The sequence below is a fragment of the Cebus imitator genome, unplaced genomic scaffold (genome assembly GCF_001604975.1).
Source record: "Cebus imitator isolate Cc_AM_T3 unplaced genomic scaffold, Cebus_imitator-1.0 Scaffold41, whole genome shotgun sequence".
Taxonomy (NCBI): Eukaryota; Metazoa; Chordata; class Mammalia; order Primates; family Cebidae; genus Cebus; species Cebus imitator.
This window is the reverse complement of record NW_016107356.1, coordinates 9,107,600-9,128,577: the sequence shown is the minus strand read 5'-3', so window position 1 is coordinate 9,128,577 and position 20,978 is coordinate 9,107,600. Positions and strand designations below refer to the sequence as shown.

The 20,978-nt window shown below is 36.7% G+C and overlaps 1 protein-coding gene across 1 annotated transcript in view; it reads left to right on the top strand.

Annotated features, from left to right (window-relative positions):
- BRWD1 (bromodomain and WD repeat domain containing 1) overlaps positions 1–20,978 on the top strand; it is a 142,346-nt gene that overhangs the window by 88,878 nt on the left and 32,490 nt on the right. Inside the window, exons 23-31 of the mRNA XM_037737689.1 lie at positions 1,034–1,159; positions 1,248–1,355; positions 4,350–4,474; positions 5,199–5,281; positions 8,444–8,555; positions 9,166–9,227; positions 16,440–16,595; positions 16,827–16,947; positions 19,602–19,727. Coding sequence (XP_037593617.1) covers positions 1,034–1,159; positions 1,248–1,355; positions 4,350–4,474; positions 5,199–5,281; positions 8,444–8,555; positions 9,166–9,227; positions 16,440–16,595; positions 16,827–16,947; positions 19,602–19,727 — 1,019 coding nt within the window. The remainder of the gene's footprint in view (positions 1–1,033; positions 1,160–1,247; positions 1,356–4,349; positions 4,475–5,198; positions 5,282–8,443; positions 8,556–9,165; positions 9,228–16,439; positions 16,596–16,826; positions 16,948–19,601; positions 19,728–20,978) is intronic.

Below are 20,978 nucleotides of genomic sequence, written 5' to 3'. Positions count from 1 at the left end.
TGTGTGTGTGTGTGTGTGTTATTGCCACATTTACCATTTTCATTTTACATGTCTGTCTTCATGCTTGTCTCTTCCTTGTAATGTCATTCCTGTTTATTTGTATATACTGTGCTGATCTCAGGTATTCATTGTTTAAAGATGTTAAGTCTTAGTATTTATCTATTGCTGTGTATAACAAATCACCCTAAAATTTAGGTGTTTACATGGCAAACATTGAATATTTCATGTATTAGTGGAACAGGAATTGGAAAGGCGATTAGTTGAGTGATTTTGGCTCATGAGGTTACAACATGTTGACTGGGGTTGCGGTCATCTGAGGACTTGATGGGGGTTGGGAGATATTCTTCCGAGCTTATCCTATGGCTATTGGCCTCAGTTCTTTGCCACACAGGCCTCTCCTTAGCTGGCTGCTTGAAGTGTCATTATGATTTTCCTCAATGAAGGATCTAACAATAGCAAGGGATAAGCCCCAGTGCCATTTATGACCTAGTCTTAGAAGTTGTACATAGTCTCATCTGCTTTATTATATTTGGCAGAAGTGAGTCATTAAGTGTAGTCCATACTTAAGAGGAGAAGATTTCCACTTCTTGAAGAGGGGAGAACTATTGGGGAATTTGTGGGCATATTTTGAAATCACCAGTCTTACAACCTAAAATCAAGAGGAGACTGGCTTGTGATGATTAACCTGTGCCCAAGCTCAAGAGTGGAGTCTTGGCAGAACAGGCTATGCGTAAAAGAGGATTTAGGTTAGGTGTTAGCCCTCTATAATTGGATGCAAAATGGCATGAAGAATCTATCAGAAATTTAGGAGATGATACTAGGAAAATGTTAGGTAGATTTACAATGCTTTTAATAAGTGATATATTCCTGTGTATGTCAAGGAACTAAATGTACATGCTGTGAAGAAAGTTAACATTAGATGGACGTGGCAAAAATAGTCATTCCGAATGGTGATGTTTCTTTTATTTTTCATTCAAACAGTGCATGCTGCCCCTTTCTAATCTGAGAAATTTTATTTTCTTCCCCTTGGTAGAATTTGCGGAGGATGACTCCAGCAGAGCTTGCAAATATGGAACATTTATATGAATTTCATCCTCCAGTTTGGATTACTGACACCACACTTAGAAAATCTCCTTTTGTTCCTCAAATGGGTGATGAGGTGAGAGTAATAAAAATTTAAGAACATGAATGTGGAACATAAAATTTACATTGCTCTTAATTTTTAAATGCATATTTCCCTTTTGTAGGTTATATATTTTCGACAGGGTCATGAAGCTTATATTGAGGCTGTGAGAAGAAATAACATTTATGAACTGAACCCTAATAAGGAGCCATGGAGAAAAATGGATCTTAGGGTAGGTTGATGACATTATTAAATCGTTAAACATTTTAGCACATATATAGTTATTTACAGATCTATATAAAAACCTGCTGGAGGCCGGGCGCGGTGGCTCAAGCCTGTAATCCCAGCACTTTGGGAGGCCGAGGCGGGTGGATCACAAGGTCAAGAGATCGAGACCATCCTGGTCAACATGGTGAAACCCCGTGTCTACTAAAAATACAAAAAAATTAGCTGGGCATGGTGGCACTTGCCTGTAATCCCCGCTACTCAGGAGGCTGAGGCAGGAGAATTGCCTGAATCCAGGAGGCAGAGGTTGCGGTGAGCCGAGATCGTGCCATTGCACTCCAGCCTGGGTAACAAGAGCGAAACTCTGTGTCAAAAAAAAAAAAAAAAACCTGCTGGAAACATATTTTATTACATTCTTTCCTACTTAACATTTCTGCTATGACCAAACCTTAAGATCCTGTGGGGATGGCTTGTTTGTCAGTGGGCAAAATTTGTATGTTGCTGATTGGTATGTAAAATGTTAAATGCAACAACCCAGAGTCTCAGGAAGGCAGCTTAGCAGTATATATTATCAATCTTAAAAATGTTTATATACCCAGGAGAGATTTTCAAAGGAAGAAATACAAGTTTCCAAAAGAAGAAATAAAAGTTGGAAGAAGGATATAACCTCATGGATAATAAAATAAGGCAATAATAATTTTGCCTTATCAATACTTAGCCAATTTTATGATTTCGTTTGTTTGTTTTAGCTCAAGAAAGAAAATACCACGTTTAGCAAGTGGCAAAGATGTTGGTTAACAGTTAGTCAGATCACTGGTGGGGTGTGTGAAGTGGTCCAGGCTTTCTAGGGGCTATTTTGGCAATAGGAGTTGAAACTGAAAAATATTTGGAACTTTTAAGTCGGTGATTTTACTGCTATGGTAATTTGGAAAACAAGCAGAAATGCTTGTAAATATATGAGTATGGTAGTTCACTCACTGTTTGTAGAAATAAAATTGGAAAAAAAAAATTCAGCTTTCCACAGTAGTGAATAAATCAAATCATGGTGCAGTCACACAATCAGTTACTACGTACAACACATCTCGTTCTTTGAAGATTGAAAATATTTGTTGAGTGAATGATGGCTACATTTTCACAGGTGTATTATTAATGGGAAAAAGGGATGTGAAATGCTATTTCTGGTTATGTTAGCAAAATTTTAAAAACATTTGCAGCCAATCAAAAGAACAATATCAAAATGTCAGTGGTGATGATCTGTGGAGTAGTATTACCATGACTTTATTTTTTATATTTTTTCTACACATATTTGATAGCTTTTAAAACTTAGAAAATGAAAAAACTAGTTATTTTAACAAAGATAGCTGTTTTTAACACTTATATTCAACTTAATGACTCTGCTTCTATGAGTTAGGCTTTATATACATTTGCAGTTTTATTTATGTCTGTTTAACTTATGACTGTATACCTAAGTACAGTCAATCCTCATTATTCTTGGATTCTGATTTGTGAACTGCATACTTGCTGTAAGTTATTTTTAATCCCCAAAACAGTACTGTCAGAGCCTTCCGGTCATTTCTGGACATGCTCAGGGTGGCAAAAAGTTTGACTTGCCTGATGAGCATGTTTCTAGTTCAGGTTGATCAAGGTGTTGCTCTGCCTTCTTTTTTAAACTCTTGCAGTGCAAACAAGTGTCCTTTTCATGGCCTATTCAGTGCCACGTTTTCCATTTTTGTTGGTGACTTTGCTGTTTAAAATGGCCCCTAACCATAGTGCTGATGTGCTGTTTAGTGTCCTTAAGTACTAGAAAGCTGTGATGTGCCTTACTGAGAAAGTATGTTAGACAAGCTTCATTCAGGTAAATGTTTGCAAATCAACATATTAAATAAGTTACCTTTAAACAGAGACACATTTAATAGGTTATGTATGCATTGGTTTACTACAGTGTTTTGACCAGAATCTTGCAGGAACCTATCCCTATATTTCCTCTCTAGCAATGATTTGGTATTTTATTTCAGTGTTCTAGGTGACTTTATAGAACATAACTACTGTGAATAATGAGAACTATGCCTAGCACTTTGTTTGGTACATTATAATAATAACATTTGTTCAGTGAATAAGTGGATGAATGATCTGTTGTATTCCTAGTATCAGAGAAGCAGACAATGGGGGGAAGGTTGACTATGGCAAATCCATTTGATGGATACTCCATCCAGGTCGGGACTTTCACCTGTTTACTGTCCTGTCCCTACTGCCTAGAAGAGGTCATAGCATATGGTAGATTCTTAACAAATATTACTTACTGAATATGTTAGACAGAAATTTAATATCAGTATTTTGAAGTATACTTATGAATAAGCAAAATGTTTATACATTTTCACTGCATAATATAAAACTATATAAATAAAAATGTGTATTGGCTGGGTGTGACAGGTCACACCTATAATCCCAGCACTTTGAGAGGCTGTTGTGGGAGGATCACTTGAGCCCAGGAGTTTGAGAATAGCCTGGGGAAAATAGGGAGACCCTGTCTGTACAAGTAATAAAAAATTAGCTTGGTATGGTGGCGTGTTGTACCTATAGTTCCAGCTACTTGGAAAGCTGAGGTGGGAGAATTGATTGAGCTCAGGAGTTCAGGATTGCAGTGAGCTGTGATTGTACCACTGCCCTTCAGCCTAGGTAACAGAGTGAGACCCTGTTTCCAAAACAAAGCCAGGAGGAAATGTGTTAGATTCGTAGCAGTGGTTCTCTTTATATATTGCGCTAATCAGAGATTTGTGTTTTCAGTCTTTTACTTTTATGGTATGATTTCTAGATGATGTTCTTGAAACTATTAAAGATGTGGAGATTAATTTTAGCAAAATTGAATGTAATTAATGGTATTAAACTTGTATGCTGGTTTGAAGCCTAAAATACGAGTTTACTTAATATAACAATACATGGAGAATTACAGTATTAAGGAATTGCTTTTATTTTAACCATTTAAAAAATATATCTGTTAAAGGATCAAGAATTGGTTAAAATAGTTGGAATACGATATGAAGTTGGGCCTCCTACACTCTGTTGCCTCAAACTAGCATTTATAGATCCAGCAACTGGAAAACTTATGGACAAGTCTTTCTCTATTAGGTATGTATTATTTTAAAAAATGGAGTTATGTAAATTTAAATTTGCCATTTTCCTGATTTAATGATTAGTATGCCCTTCCTATATAGGTCCAGGGTAACACTGGACAGCCTAGGATGTGGCTCAAGCTTCTAATGGCTAGGAAACCTTCCCCTAACCCTGAAGTCACAGTAGGCATGTCACAGCAATAGTTAAGTGTGGGCAGTCTGTTTTAGATGGTTTTCATGCCACTTACATGGGTGGAGAATTTTGACATACAGGCAAAATTGTTTCTGCCTTTGTTTTTGAAAAAGTTCAGAATAAATAATTTCCTATACTTGTGCTGTCTAATATGGTTACCACTAGTCACATGTGGCTATTGCTCACTTGAAATGTGGATGATTTGAATTGAATGTGTTATATGAGACTTGGCAGAGTATGAGGCATAAACATTTTTTAAAGAAGAAAAAAATGAACTGAGTGTGTTGTGAATATCTACACTGCGTTTTGAAGAATGGCTATAAAAAAATATGTAAGACATCTCATTTTGTTTTGATTGTATATTGAAATATTGAGGATATATTTAAAATATATCATAACATTTACTGGTTTTTACTTTTTAAAATATAGCTGGTTGAAAATTAAAAACTACATTTGTAGATCTCATTGTGTTTCTTTTGGACAGTATTGCTTTTAGACTATATAACTTGCTATGTAGAATTTAATAATTTTTAAAATTTTTGTTTAGGTACCATGATATGCCAGATGTTATTGACTTTCTTGTACTGCGTCAATTTTATGATGAAGCAAGACAGAGGAATTGGCAGTCTTGTAAGTCTATCCTTACTAAGTTTTGTTTATCTTTAAAAATATCATGTTTTATTGATCTTTTTGGCTGTGGGACTCAATTATAGTGTATACAAACATGTAAATTCTGGAAGAGATCTAGTGACCTATAAGTGTATTTTGCTTACGGCTTGGTACTTACTGATTATGCAGACTTTTTTGAGGGGATGGTGGGGAAGGGGACAGAGTCTTGCTATGTAGCCTAGGCTGGAGTACAATGGCATGATCTCAGCTCACTGCAGCCTCCACCTCCTAGGCTCAAGTGATTCTCCTACCTCAGCCTGTTGAGTAGCTGAAATTACAGGCGTGCGCCACCACGTCCAGCTAATTTATGTATTTTTAGTAGAGACAGAGGTTCACCATGTTGGCCAGGCTGGTCTGACCTGACCTCATGATCCACCCACTTCTGCCTCTCAAAGTGCTGGGATTATAGGCGTGAGCCACCACGCCCTGCCCAGTTATGTAGACTTTCTCTTGTTCTTTTGTTCATGACATTTGGAAAAGATTATTTTCACTCCTTGATTATAGGCTAGAGTAGATTTATTTCCTTTCAGACTTCCCTGTACCATATTGTATATAATTATCTTTGATGTAACATTGGTATAATTTACACAATTTTACCAGGATCTAAAATGATCAGAAGGTTGAAAAGTAATTTCAGATTTCACACCGAAAATGTTCTGATATACCCACATATTTTACCTTTGGCGTTATAACAATGTAGACTTAAATGGGAAGACTTGACACTTTTGTTAAGAAATAAAAATTTCATATATACTTATGCTTTATAACCATGTAATGTATAGGTGGACAGAAAAATTAAAATTACATCAATGTAGGTAATTTAATGTAGGTAGTAGGTACTGAATTACTCCAATGTGATTTTTGTGATGATCGTTTAAGGAGGGTTCACTTATTCAGAGTTGTATAGGTCATTAATCTCAGGATTTGAATATAATTAGGCTGGGTAGTAATAACTATAGTACCTGTTTCACAGGTGTACATATATATGTTCAGTGTGTAATGCTATCCTGGGAGCTTATGTATTGAGTTAGAAGTAGGATGGTTCATTCTTTTATCAGTCCTTGGATTTTTGTTAAAAATATTCTTTTATCCAGGCTGTGTCATCTAGTGTACACATTCATAAATAATGTTAAGACCTCATTGATCATTCTAGTTACTGCAGTTTCTTTCTTTCTTTTTTTTGGACACAGAGTCTTTCTCTGTTGCCCAGGCTGAAGGGCAGTGGCACAATCAGAGCTCACTGTAGCCTCAACTTCCTGGGCTCAAGCGATTCTCCCACCTCAGCCTCCTGAGTAGCTGGGACCGCAGGTGTGCACCACCATATGCAGCTGATTTTTAAGTTTTTTGTGGACATGTAGTCTTGCCGTATTGCCCAGGCTGGTTTTGATCTCCTGGGCTCAAGCGATCCTCTTGCCTCAGCCTTCCTAAAGTGTATGAATTACAGGCATGAGCCACCATATCTGGCCACTGCTGCCTTTTTCTGTGGGTACTACAAGAAGTTAAATTTTAGATATCTTTCCTAATCATCCTCATTTGACATGAAAGATCGTCAGGGTGTGTGGCTCCTCTTTATAGACTATTCTCCTGGTAACATCTACACAAGGAATCAGGATTATTTTGGGAGTAGATGCAGAGAAAATTTTTCTTGAAGAAAAACATACAGCCACAAAAATAACATGAAGCAACATTAGCAGGTTGTATAGTCGTGTCCCAAAGAACTGTAAAGTTTCCCAGCTATTATGATTTTCCAACCTCCATGAGGTGTAAGTGGCTCTCATTTTTGTTAACATGTCCATTAATTATTTTTTAACTGAATTATCTACAGTTAAACTCCAGAGATGGAGTCCCAGTTGCCTCCTGTAATTTAGTGGTTTTTGTTTTATTTTTGTGGTTGAGAAATTATTGAGCCAGATCTATTATACTGTAATTCATTTTTGCTCCCTGTAAAATCTTAGCTTTTTGCATGGATTTGAGTAGAATGGCAAGAGGAAGTTGTTTGTTTTCATTTTTACAGTGGATTTTTATCCTACTCTTGAAAGGCTAAAGTAGGTTTATTTGAAAAATCTTAAGATTACCAGCGTGAACAGCTAGCAGAAATGTAGAAGAGACACTTTTATTATGAAAAAACTTAATTTTTAAAGGCTCTTTTTTATTTAAAGGGGTTGGTTTTATATGAAGAAATATTTCCATCCAAATTGAAATTATCGTCTAGTATTAGGTGAATAGGAGGAAAAATATACAGTTAATTTTTTGTATCAAAGACTTGCTCTCTTCTAACATGTTTTTATATTAGGACTCTCAAAATTGAGGCAGTTGATTTTATTACAATAATTATTACAATCAGTTGTAATTCATATTTATGTTAAATAAGGGTATTAGAGGTTGGGACAAAATCATGGTGTGGTTTATCTCAAATTGTAAGTTTAAAGCTGTAATAGTCCCTAAATTTCTTTCAGGGGGTATGGTTTCAAGTGATTTTGAAGTAAAATATGTGTAAAACTCATGTTTACATAAATTTGAAAATATGCTAAAGACCATAAAACATGTAGTTGTAGTAGTTGTGGCATCATTTTTTTCAAACTTTTGAAGAATTCACTGTAAGCATACTTTAATTATTCAAGACCATTTGCCAGATATATTGTTATAAATATTCTTTCTTGGGGATAAATTGTAGCTTTAATTTTGATTCGTTTCTATAAAACTTATATAGAACTGTTGATCTATATACCAACGAATCATCAGTGCTAGATAGGTGACTTTTATTGTTGTTTTAATTGGTTTAGTTTTGTAAATGGTAGGAAGGGTATGAAGGAAGAGATACGGTTACTACAGCAGTTCATGTTTCTATTGTAATGAATGTTAAACATAGATCTAGTGCAGTTTATTTCACTGGTTGAAGTGTTAGAGCTGTAGAATATATCTGGAAATTCATTTAATCTATCAGTTAAATTTTTCAATCCATATTTTTCTTGGTTTGTTAAGAATCCCTTCTAAGGTCTGCTTGCCTGTTTCTGTATTGTGCTTTTGGCTTTTTAAATCAGTGTTATATGATATTTTGTAGATTAAAAACTGTTAATAAATGTTAGCAAAGACATGCCTCAGACTTGATTATTTCTCTCATAGGTGACAGATTCCGCTCTATTATTGATGATGCTTGGTGGTTTGGAACAGTGTTAAGTCAAGAGCCATATCAACCACAGTATCCTGATAGTCATTTCCAGTGTTATGTTGTTAGGTTGGTATACAGATGAAAACTAATCATATACAAATAATTCAGTGTGGTAGGTTGTTGTATGAATGATTTTTTAAAAAAACATGATTTTTATCTGTCATTCAGTCATGTCAGTCTGACCTGAAATGTCTCTCAGACATGCACCTGCTCTTTGTTTCTTATTTGCTAGTATTCCCTTTGGATCGGGTTCTGTTTGCCTCCCTGGAACTATTTCTGTAGCCACCTCATATTTCCTTTACCTCATATTGTCACTGTCATAGTTCAGAAGCAGATATTATGTCATTAACCTTCTTCAAAGAAACCTTTGATGCCTTTTCATTGGCAATGGAATAAAAACCATTTACTGTGGCTGTGATGGAATTCAAGGCTTCATGCCTTGTCTTTGAGTTAGACTTTGGGTGCAGGCCACATAGGATTTCTGGTTTTGTTTTTAAACCTGTTATTTTAATAATAAATCCTTTTTAAAAAAATTTACTGTTAATATTTAAAATTGTACTGCTGCAGTGAGGTTAATTTTCACATTTTGTATCTTCTGTTTACTTATAATGGATACCTGTTACTCACATTTTGTTTTCATGAAAGGCTAACCAGAGATTTGTTTTTTTTTAAACAGGTGGGATAATACTGAAATTGAAAAACTTAGCCCTTGGGACATGGAACCAATTCCTGATAATGGTATATATATTTGTTAAAGAGTGAAACCATTTTATTTTTATAATATGTGTGTTTGCCAGTGTACACAGAACAAATGCATTTGTATTCTGTGATCAATGTATTCAAATTATTATAGCAACTGAACTTTACTGAAAAGACAACAGCATCGTGTTTATCTGTTTTGTTAATTCTTGACCTTAGATTCCAGCTTGATTTTGGCTGTACTTTAAATAGCCTGCTGTCATTTCTAATGTAACCCTGCTTTAAACTTTTAACTCCTGGCTGGGCATTGTGGCTCATACCTGTAATCCCAGCACTTTGGGAGGTGGAGGCAGGCTGATCATCTGAGATCAGGAGTTCGAGAACAGCCTGGCCAACATGATGAAACTATTAAAATACAAAAAGTTAGCTGGCCATGGTGGCATGTGCCTATAATCCCAGCTACTTGGGAGGCTGAGGCAGGAGAATTGCATGAACCCAGGAGGTGGAGGTTGCAGTGAGCCAAGATCGGGGCCACAGCACTACAGCCTGGGCAACAGAGAGAGACTCTGTCTCAGAAAAACAAAAACAAAACACAAAAAACTTAGATCCTTCATGTAGCCTCTATTTTTCCCATCTCATTCTTAATCTTTTACCCTTGGCTTTCCTTCAAGGAAGAGATCGAACTTGACTTACATTTGTCTTCTGCTTAACCTCAAGGTTTCTTATTATGGATTTTCTATTCTTTTCCTGTGAAAAAAAAGACAACTATTTAAAACCAGCCTGTCCTTCAGTGCTACTGCCCCACTGCTGTTACCTTCCAAGGGCCTGGTACCTACACTTAGCTCATTCCCTCCAACAGTTTTAATTTCCACTTACCTTGCTCTAGTCAGGTTTGAATATGTCTCTTATACTTTACATTTGACCTCATTGAGCATTTTTGTTACTGAATTATTTCCCTTTTGTGATACTTTTTTTTTTTTGAAGAGAGAGTCTTGCTCTGTTGCCCAGGCTTGAGTGCAGTGCGCAATCTCGGCTCACCGCAACCTCACTGGGTTCAAGCAATTCTCCTGCGTCAGCCTCCCAAGTAGCTGGGATTACAGGTGGCTACCACCATGCCTGGCTAATTTTTGTATTTTAGTAGAGACTGGGTTTCACTGTGTAGGTCAAGCTGGTCTCAACTCCTGACCTCAAATGATCTGTCCAACTCGGCCTCCCAAAGTGCTGAGATTACAGGTATGAGCCACCACGCCCAGCTGCAAAACTTTTTGAAAGGGTACTCTATATCTCTTGCTTCTATTTTTTTTTTTTTTTAACCACCAGGCTTTCTTTGTGTAAGTGTTTTTACTGATTTGTAACATCCTTTGATGTTTGTCTTTTTATTTATAATTTTCAAGAAAATCTCTGAATATCTGCATTTTGACATTTTTCTTCAATTTTACTTTCCATTATTTTTATAGCACTTTTAAAAACTTCATTTTGAGACAATTTCTGACTTAAAAATGTTACAAAAATAGTATAAGGATTTTCTGAATACCTAGATTTCCCTTCTTATACAGTTAGCACAATGCAACGATCAAAATCAGGAAATTAGGCCGGGCGCGATGGCTCAAGCCTGTAATCCCAGCACTTTGGGAGGCCGAGGCGGGTGGATCACGAGGTCAAGAGATCGAGACCATCCTGGTCAACATGGTGAAACCCCGTCTCTACTAAAAATACAAAAAATTAGCTGGGCATGGTGGTGCGTGCCTGTAATCCCAGCTACTCAGGAGGCTGAGGCAGGAGAATTGCCTGAACCCAGGAGGCGGAGGTTGCGGTGAGCTGAGATTGTGCCATTGCACTTCTGCCTGGGTAACATGAGTGAAACTCCGTCTAAAAAAAAAAAAAAAAAAAATCAGGAAATTATTACTAATGTGATACTATTGTCTATAGACTTTTTTCAGATTTTGTCTGTTGTTTCACTAATGTTCTTTCACATTTTGTATTTAATTATCATGTTGTTTTAGTCTCCTTTAATCTGGGATCCCTCAGTTTTTCACTGTCATTCCTGACTTTAAGGCTTTTGAAGATTACTGGGCAGTTATTTTATAGAATTTCCATTAGTTTGGGTTTGTCTAATGTTTTTCTTGATTAAATCCAGGTTTTGCATTTTTGGCAAGAATGTCAGAAAAGTAAACGTGTCTTTCTTAGTGCATCATTTTAGGAGACACACGAGTTCAATTTGTCTTTTTATTGAGTGTTAACTTTAATACTTTGATTTAGGGGGTATGTATCAGGCTTCTCCAGTGTAAAGTACTTTTTCCTTTGTAATTGGTGTCTCATAAGGATACATTTATATGTTGCAAATAATCCTGTTTCTTATCCTGCTCCTACTCACTAATTGTAGCATCCATAATTTTTTGTTTTCATTGTCTGACATGTATTAGTTAGAATTCTACTATGAAATACATCTTCTTCTTTCCCATCTATTTATATTAGTATGTACTCAGATTTTTGCTTAACTGTTATTATTTTGTTGCTACCTTATTATAGCTTTGGCCACTGAGAACCCCTTCTAGTTGGCTCCTGTGTTCATTTGACATTTTCTTTTAACCATCTTTGAGTTTTTTCATAGTTTCTGGCACTGTGCAGTGTTCAAGGCTCACCTTGTACTTTCCCTACCTCAGCTGTGGAATCAGGCAGTTTTTCAGGGGCCATGGCCTGTTTCATTGGAGAATGGCATTTAGAAACCAAAATATTTCTTGTTATTGATGAATAATATTCCATTGTATGGATATAGCACATTTTATTTATCCATTCATCAGGTGATGGACATTTGGGTTGCTTTCATTATTTGGCTATGAGTAGTGCTCCTGTGAATATCATGTGCAAGTTTTTCTTTCTTTTGGGTAGGTATTTAGGAGTGGCATTGCTGGGCTACATGGTAACTCTGTTCAACCTTTTGAGGGCTGACAAATGATTTTCAGAGCAGGTATACCGTTTTACATTTACAGCAGCATTATATGTGGGTTCCAATTTTTTCACATCCTGGACACTTTTGTTTTTTTAACTTATACCTTCCTAGTGTGATAGGAAGTATTATTGTTGCGATTTGTTTTTGTCTGATGCCTAATGATACTCAGCATTTTCTCCTTTGCTTATTGGTCATTTAAAATGTCTTTGGAGAAATGTTCGGTCTCCCTTCCCTTCGTCCCCTGCCTCCTGCCTTTTTTTTTGAGACAGAGTCTTGCTCTGTTGCCCAGGTTGGAGTGCAGTGTAGTGGTACCATCTTGGCTCACTGCAGCCTCCAGGTTCAACTGGTTCTCATGACTCAGCCTACTGAGTGTCTGGTACTATAGGCATGTACCACCACACCCAGCTAGTTTTTGTATTTTTTTTAGTAGAGACGGCATTTTGCCATGTTGCCCAGACTAGTCTTGAACTCCTGGCCTCAAGTGATTTGCCTGCATTGGCCTCCCAGAGTGGTGTGAAGTTATAGGCATGAGCCACTGCACCTGGCTGAGAAACGTTAAGATTCTTTCCTCATTTTTAATTGTGTTATCCATTAGTTCTGGATATCATAATTTTCTTCTGTTCCCTTACACAGTCTCTATATTTATGGGCTTTTCTTTTTTGTTTTAGTTTTTTTGCTTTATTGTCTTCTACTGTTTCATTAGGATAATTTTTATTGCTGTATCTTCAGTTTTTATTGCTGTGTCTACACTATGTCATAGTGTAGAATTTGTTCCATAGGCATCTTTTTAGTTTTATGTTTGGAAAATATTATTGCTTCGTTTTGTGAAATATTAACTACTCTTATAGAATAAATAATAAAACATCACATCACGTACTTATTTCATGCACATTTTCTGAATGCCCATTGTTTGGGGGGCATCAAGTTAGGTACTAAATAGATATTATGAAAAAAAAAAAGAGATTTATTTTTTTCCCTCAATGATTATATAAATTCAGAAATTTATATAATAACACATATGTTCATTTTTGCTTTTTTTTAAAATTTTTTTATTTTTTAAGACATAGTGTTACTCTGTTACTCAGGATGGAGTGCAGTGGCACAATCTCTGCTCCTTCCTCAGCTTCCCTAGTAGCTGGGACTACAGGTGTGCACCACCACACTTGGGTAATTTTTGTATTTTTAGTAGAGACAGGATTTCGCCATGCTGTCCGGGCTGGTCTTGAACTCCTGACCTCAAGTGATCCACCTGTATCAGTCTTCTAAAGTGCTGGGATTACAGGCGTGAGCCACCATGCTTGGCATTGAATCTTTTTATATCATACATTTATATTTTCTTTTGGAATGTCTTACTTGCTTTTATCACCAGCCAGTGTGTTATACTTGTCATCTTATTCTTGTTTTCATCTCTAAAACTTGGATTTGGGTGTGTGTTTCATGTCTTCCATTTATATATGTTTTCATTGAACATGTGGAATATAATTACATTCATGTCTTTGCTAATTCTAACATATGCTAATTCTGGTTGGTTGATTAATCTCTTCATTATGGGTATTTCCTAATATATTAACTCCTTTACAATTTTAAATTTTATATCATACGTTGTGAATTTTACCTTGTTGGGTGCTGTATATTTTTATATTCCTGTAAGTATTACACTTTGTTCTGTCACACAATTAAGTTAGTCAGAAACAGTTTTATCTTTTTAAGATAGGACAGATGAGTTTGGAGCCGTGCTCAGCCTAGAGCTGATTTTCTTCTGACTTCTGAGGCAAGACCTTTTTATGCAGTCTGTCCACTGTTCTATGAATCATGAAGCTTTTGAATCTGACTCGGGGAACAGGCATGGTTGTTGGCCCTTTTGTGCACCAGGCTTTTGTTATTACAAATCTTTCATTTGGTTCTTTTCCTGCCTTCCTGTCATTTCTTCACACATGTGGGTTGATTGGTGTTCACCAGAATATTTGAGGAGACCCCTTTGTAGCTCTCTTGTCTATTGTGCTTTGTTCTGGGAACTCTAGCTTTCTTGTTCTCCCTGGACTCTCAGTTTTGTCTCTTCACCTCAGTTAATTTGTCTAGCCCCACTTGAGTTTCTCCCCTGTATGTTATGACCTGCCTGCTCTTTCAGTGTAAGGTGCTGTAATCGTAGGGCTCACCTCATTTGGTTTCAGTCTCTCTGGGATTCTTGTTCTTTGCCAAATGGTCGATGTCTGAAAAGCCATTGTTTTCTCTATCCAGTTTGTTGTTGTTGTTTCAGCCTGGATGATATATATAGTCCCTATTACTCTTCTGGTACAGAAACAAAAAAATTCTAGTTAACTGTTGGGGACTTGCTCTGTACTAGGCACTCTTCTGAGTGCTCTACCTGTAATGAAATTCTTTCAACAACCCTGTGAGATAGAAACTTTTCACTGTCACTGCTTTGCTGGTAGGCCAAGGCAGGGTGCATGGCTTGAGGCCAGTAGTTTGAGACCAGCCCAGGCAACATAGTGAGACCCCCTTTCTCCCCATTAAAACACCGCCCCCCCGACCCCTGCCTTGTCCAGAGTCATAGTTTTTAGGTGGTATTGATGTGATTTAAACTCATATCCTGGCTTTGATAAACCAGTGTTTTTTTTTTTTTTTTTGAGACGGAGTTTCGCTCTTGTTACCCAGGCTGGAGTGCAATGGCGCGATCTCGGCTCACCACAACCTCCGCCTCCTGGGCTCAGGCAATTCTCCTGCCTCAGCCTCCCGAGTAGCTAGGATTACAGGCACGCGCCACCATGCCCAGCTAATTTTTTGTATTTTTAGTAGAGACGGGGTTTCACCATGTTGACCAGGATGGTCTCGATCTCTTGACCTCGTGATCCACCCGCCTCGGCCTCCCAAAGTGCTGGGATTACAGGCTTGAGCCACCGCGCCCGGCCGAAACCAGTGTTTTTTTTAAAGCACTTTATGTTACCTGCTTATACAGCATCTTTCCTCTTCCTTTTGATAAAATAAAATATTGAAAGCATAACTGAATTAGAGTATAAAAATATACATTTTGACTTATTAGGCAGTGGGATATCTCCACCCACCCATTTCTTTTATGTTCATGCAGAAAATAAAATGGAAATCATTTTTCTTTTTCCAAGAACATGAATTATAAGCTTATAGGAATTATTTATCATCCATGTTTAAGAAATTTGCATCTCTCAGCTAGAAGACTATATCATATGACTTAATTCTAATAGATCAAATCAAAGTTAAGAGCATTCACAAAGAATGCACTATATAAAACTTGTGTGTATGTTTGCAGGAATCTTAACTGATGTTTCTAGAGGAAGTGCTCCCATGAACATTCTCTCTACCATTTTAGCAGCTGTTAAAATGATGCCCTTCCCAATGCCCTTGTTCCCTCATTGTGAATGTGCTCTGAGTTAACCTAATAGCCAGTACACAGTAGATGACATTTCTTACCCGTATGTTAGAGCCAGTATTCAATTTCAATAAGCTATAATATATTGAGCTTCCACAGATTTTCTCCTTCTTCCTTCCTTCCTTTCTTTTTTTGTGGGAGGCGGTGGGGTGGGGGAGATGGCGTCTTACTCTGTCACCCAGGCTGGAGTGCAGTGGTGCAATCTCAGCTCACTACAACCTCCACCTCCTGGGTTCAAGTGATTCTCCTGCCTCAGTCTCTTGAGTAGCTGGGATTACAGGTGTGCACCACCACACCTGGCTAATTTTTGTATTTTTAGTAGAGACAGGGTTTTGCCATGTTGGTCAGGCTGGTCTCAAACTCCTGACCTCAGGTGATCCACCCAACTTGGCCTCCCAAAATGCTGGGATTACACGTGTGAGCCACCATGCCTGGCTTCTCTTTATTTTTTAAAAAAATACAATTTTCTTTCATTTGCGCTCCCTTAAAATTTAAGAAAATTAGCCATTTGTTGTGTGCTAATCCATTTTGACTTGACTTTTCAAAAATTAATTTTAACTGTATATAAGATTAAAATTTTGAATATTGTCAGGTTTAATTTCTGTTTTCAGGGGGCTTTGGGGTTAAGTTTGCCTCCTTGAAGAAACAGACTGAAAACTGCAATACCAGCACCCTTATTTTTAATTTGTTAGGGTAGATAGATTGTGTTTGTACCTGAATTTTAGTAATTTGTTAATCTCAATTAGTAATTTTAAAAGAGTTGCACATTTGAACTCGATATTTTTGACTGTGGAGATAACCTAGTTTATAAGCTTTGAAAATCGAATATTCATACAGTATATATTTGTTTTTTGTGTTGTTTTTTCCCCCCTCATTTTGTTTTTTATGGTGTTCATAGTTGACCCACCTGAAGAATTGGGGGCTAGTATTTCTGTCACATCAGATGAGCTAGAAAAATTGCTCTATAAACCACAAGCTGGTGAATGGGGTCAGAAATCACGAGATGAAGAATGCGATAGAATTATCAGTGGTATAGATCAACTTTTGAATCTCGGTAAGTTTTTTTTTTTGTTTAGGATGAAAATTTTTTTTGGTTTCAATTTCTTTCATAGAGGTATTTAAAAATAGTACCATAATTAAGGTTTTGTTTTTTTCCTACACTTTCTATTTATCTTTTTTAGCCTGTAATGTTAAATGTAGCCATATCTTATGAATGGTTTGTAGAGAAGTACCACTTAGAGGCAATAGATTTATTGATGAAAAATTTTCCTGTCTTTCCTAACAGATATAGCAGCTGCTTTTGCAGGCCCTGTTGATCTGTGTACATATCCGAAGTACTGTACTGTAGTAGCTTATCCAACTGATCTTTACACAATTCGAAAGAGACTTGTTAATCGATTTTACAGGTTAGTAGAAACCTTTCAGAATGGTTTAAAAAGCTATATTTGGCCATATCAACTAGCGTAAACAAAGGAAGAGACAGTGGTGGAATTGGGGGCTAACATTTTCTGTTTCATTATCCACTTTCATTGTCAGGATAGTGTTAGATGCCTATGGGTAGGTGTGGCTAGGGCCAGGCAGAAGATTGACTGCCATATTTCACCCTCGATATTCCATATCACTGAAATTTTACTTTTACCTATTTCCATAAAATTTCACTGATACTTTAGTAATAAGAATTTTTCTCTCCCCATACATGATTGAATACATAATTTGTTTTAAAATTAACAGCCACAATTGAAGAAACAATTGTTTGTTTTTCTAATCAAGTAAACAAGCTGCAGAATCTTAAGGCCTTAATAAATGTTGTGTCTTGTTTCACTGAACAATAAGACCTTCTGTTTTGATTATATTTGGTAAATAGTGGTTTTGTTTCTCTAGTGGTTTTCATTTGCCAAACTCATGACAGATGGCTTACCAGGGTGGCTGCTGCTCCCAGGGAATTCTGTCAGATGAATCCTCATTTCCAGTGTAGCAGCTGTTGGCAGTCTTTTCATCAAAAGTCCGTGCATCAGGAGTTACCTACTGCGGTTGGCCAAGGAGTTTTGCTTTGGCTGCCAGGGTTTCATTCTGCTGAATATGATATTCCTGAAATCTCCTGGATATTTTTTGTGTCATTTAAAAATTCTTTTGCGGGAGGCCAGGCTCATGGCTTATGCCTGTAATCCCAGCACATTGTGAGGTCCAGGCAGGTGGATCACCTGAAGCAAGGAGTTTGAGACCAGCCTGGCCTACATGTGGGTGAAACCCTGTCTCTACTAAAAATACAAAAATTAACCAGGGGTGGTGGCACACGCCTGTACTTCTAGATACTTGGGAGGCTGAGGCAGGAGAATCACTTGAACCTGGGAGGTGGAGGTTGCAGTGAGCTAAGATCACACCACTACACCCCAGCTTGGGTGGTGGAGTGAGACGCTGTCTAAGCAATAAATAAATATTTCTGTGGGAGCTAAATGATAATACATTGACACACAGAGGGGAACAACACACACTGGGGCCTTTTGGATGGTGAGAGAAAGGAGAAGATCAAGAAAAACAACTAATGAATATTAGGCTTAATACTTCAGTGATGAAATAATCTGTACAACCAACCCCTGTGACACAAGTTTACCTGTGTAACAAACCTGTACCTGTACCCCTGAACTTAAAAGTTCAAAAAAATATATTTCTACAAGCAGTGTTCTGAACAGATGGTCTCTCCAGGCTTTAGTTGTAAAGTCTTTAACACAGTCCAAAAAGCAGGTTTCTATAGGCCCAGGAAATTCCTTAAACTGTTCTGACTAGATTCTTTTACTTATATAGCCATATACTTCTGGCCTTTCTGATGCATGAGTTTCCTTTCTGCTCTGGAAAGTACTAGTTCACCCTTTGCTTGAGTGTCTCTAGTAAAGTCTGATTTCTTATTTAAGCCCAGGCTCTCACATTCGACATCAGAAGGAGGCTGAGGGTTGTGGGACTGGTGAGTCCTGGAAAAAGGAGGGTCAGAGTCAGGGCTTCAACAACGCCTCAATCTTTAGTAATCTGTTTTTCTTAGTAATTTTGTTAAGTTGTTAGATATTGTGTTGTTTTTTCTTCGTATGTTTAAATTTATATTTAACTACATTTAAAAATAATATTTACATAGTTTATACTTGATCTCTTTGGCCTTTGGAAGATTAATTTCCCAGAGGCACTGACTTTTTATCTTTGGCTTCTAGAGCACTGGTAAGTAAATTTCCTATTCTTAATGATTTTTATAGCAGTTGATGGTATTTTATTTTTTTATAATTCAGCTACTTTAAGAGATTATGAAAAGTCATCTTGAGTCCACATTATTGGTGTAATTTATCTCTGTAATCTAATAGTGGAATATGCATTTGAATCAGAAACCACTTGATCAGTTTACAGTGAGACTGAAGCTTTTGTTTGTTTTTGAGATAGGGTCTTGTGCCATCACTCAGGCTGGAGTATAGTGGTGTGATGATAGCTCATTGTAGCCTCAATCTGCCAGGCTCAAGCAGTCCTCCCACTTCAGCCTCTTGAGTAGCTGGGACAACAGGTGCATACCAGTATGCCTAACAAATTTATTTTTATTTTTGGTAAAGATGGGGTTTTGCCGTGTTGTCCAGGCTGGTCTTGAACCCCTGGGCTCATGCTGTCCTACTGCTTTGGCCCACCAAAGTGTTGGGATTACAGGTGTGAGCCACCTTGCTGGGCCAGCTTTTAGTGTTGATGATATTTAACATATTGTCTTTATTGAGATTCAGCAATTTTAAAAGGTACCTATATGCAATGTGAAAAGGGAAGATAGTTTTGTTGGTTTTCTGTATGCGATTAAGTAGTTTGTTAACATTTTTGTCCCCAGATTACCTTCTTCAGTTCAGTATAATCGCTTTGGTGTCCAACGTAATTACTTATGACTATGCTTAAGTTGTTGAGAGCATTAGAATGTTATTCATTATAACTTTGCACTTACGGTTTAATAAATACTTCACAGTTGTTTAATTCACATGCTGCATTTTTTTCACTTGGTTCCTATCTTCTCATTTTCTAAGCCAAAATTATTTACTTTATTTTGAAGGAGGCTGTCTGCGTTAGTTTGGGAAGTCAGATATATAGAACATAATGCCAGAACATTTAATGAACCTGAGAGTGTAATTGCAAGATCAGCTAAAAAGATAACTGACCAACTTTTAAAATTTATCAAGTAAGTAATCTCAGAGATGTTGTATAAAAGTGAGTGCATATTGTGCTGTTAACAATCATCTCATTTTGTTGGACATGGTGACTCATGCCTGTAATCCCAGCACTTTGGGAGGCCAAGGCGGATGGATCACTTGAGGTCAGGTGTTTTTGAGACCAGCCTAGCCAACATGGTAAAACCCTGTTTCTACTAAGAAAAAAATACAAAAATTAGCTGAGCCTGGTGGCGGGTACCTATAATCCCAGCTACTTGAGAGGCTGAGGCAGGAGAATCTCTTGAACCCAGGAGCCTGAGTGACAAGAGCGAAACTCTGTCTAAAAAAAAAAAAAAAAAGAAAACAAATAATCTAGTTTTATTTTTTACTCAGAACTATACTCTTAATGTTTTACCTTAGATAACATTTCTTTACATATATAATTTCAGTAAAAGACTGAGAAATTGAATAATTTAATGTTTCAACTCTTTAAAATTTGGAAATAATTTTATACTCCAGAAAATTGCCATATGCACTTCATCTAGTCTCCCCTTAGGTTAACATTTTACATAACTACGGCATACTTATGTTAAAAAAAAAATCTTGGTATTATGCAATTGACAAAAGTGTAGAATTTATTTAGATTTCACTAGTTTTTATACCCTTTTATATTTGAGAATCTAATCTAGAATCCCCATCAAATTTACCATTTTGTTTTCTTAGTCTCCTTCAATTTTTTCCTCTGTCTTTATCACCTCATCATTTTTATGAATGTTGATTACTTATTTTATAGAGTATACTTAATTGGAGTTTGGTATTTTCTCATGATTGAATTTTAATCTGTTTCAAATTATGTCCTATGAAAATGTTTGTATATGTATGAATCTTATATAGATTTTCTTACATCCAGAAGTCAATTTGGAATCAAAAAATGTAAATCAACTTGGAAATTGAGACCCAGGTTCTAGTCTGCTCTTTTCTAGTAAGCATTCTTAATTTAGAAACAGTGCCATCATTTTCAGCATCTAGCTGCAAAGTGGGGAGTAACTGATTGCCGTCAGTTTTCTTGGGTTGATTCTGTCCTAAGTCTTGGGGACTCATACTTAAGTTACCTCCTCCCCAGAATCACCTTCTGTTCTACTTCAGGAAAATTGTATACCCATTTTTTTCTCCTTTATGCCTAGATATCTGTATTTTAGCATTCTTTGTTCTCCTGTAAGATGCTATTTGCTTTAATTTTAATTCCTTTTCCCTTCTATTTTTTTTTTTTTTTTTTTTTT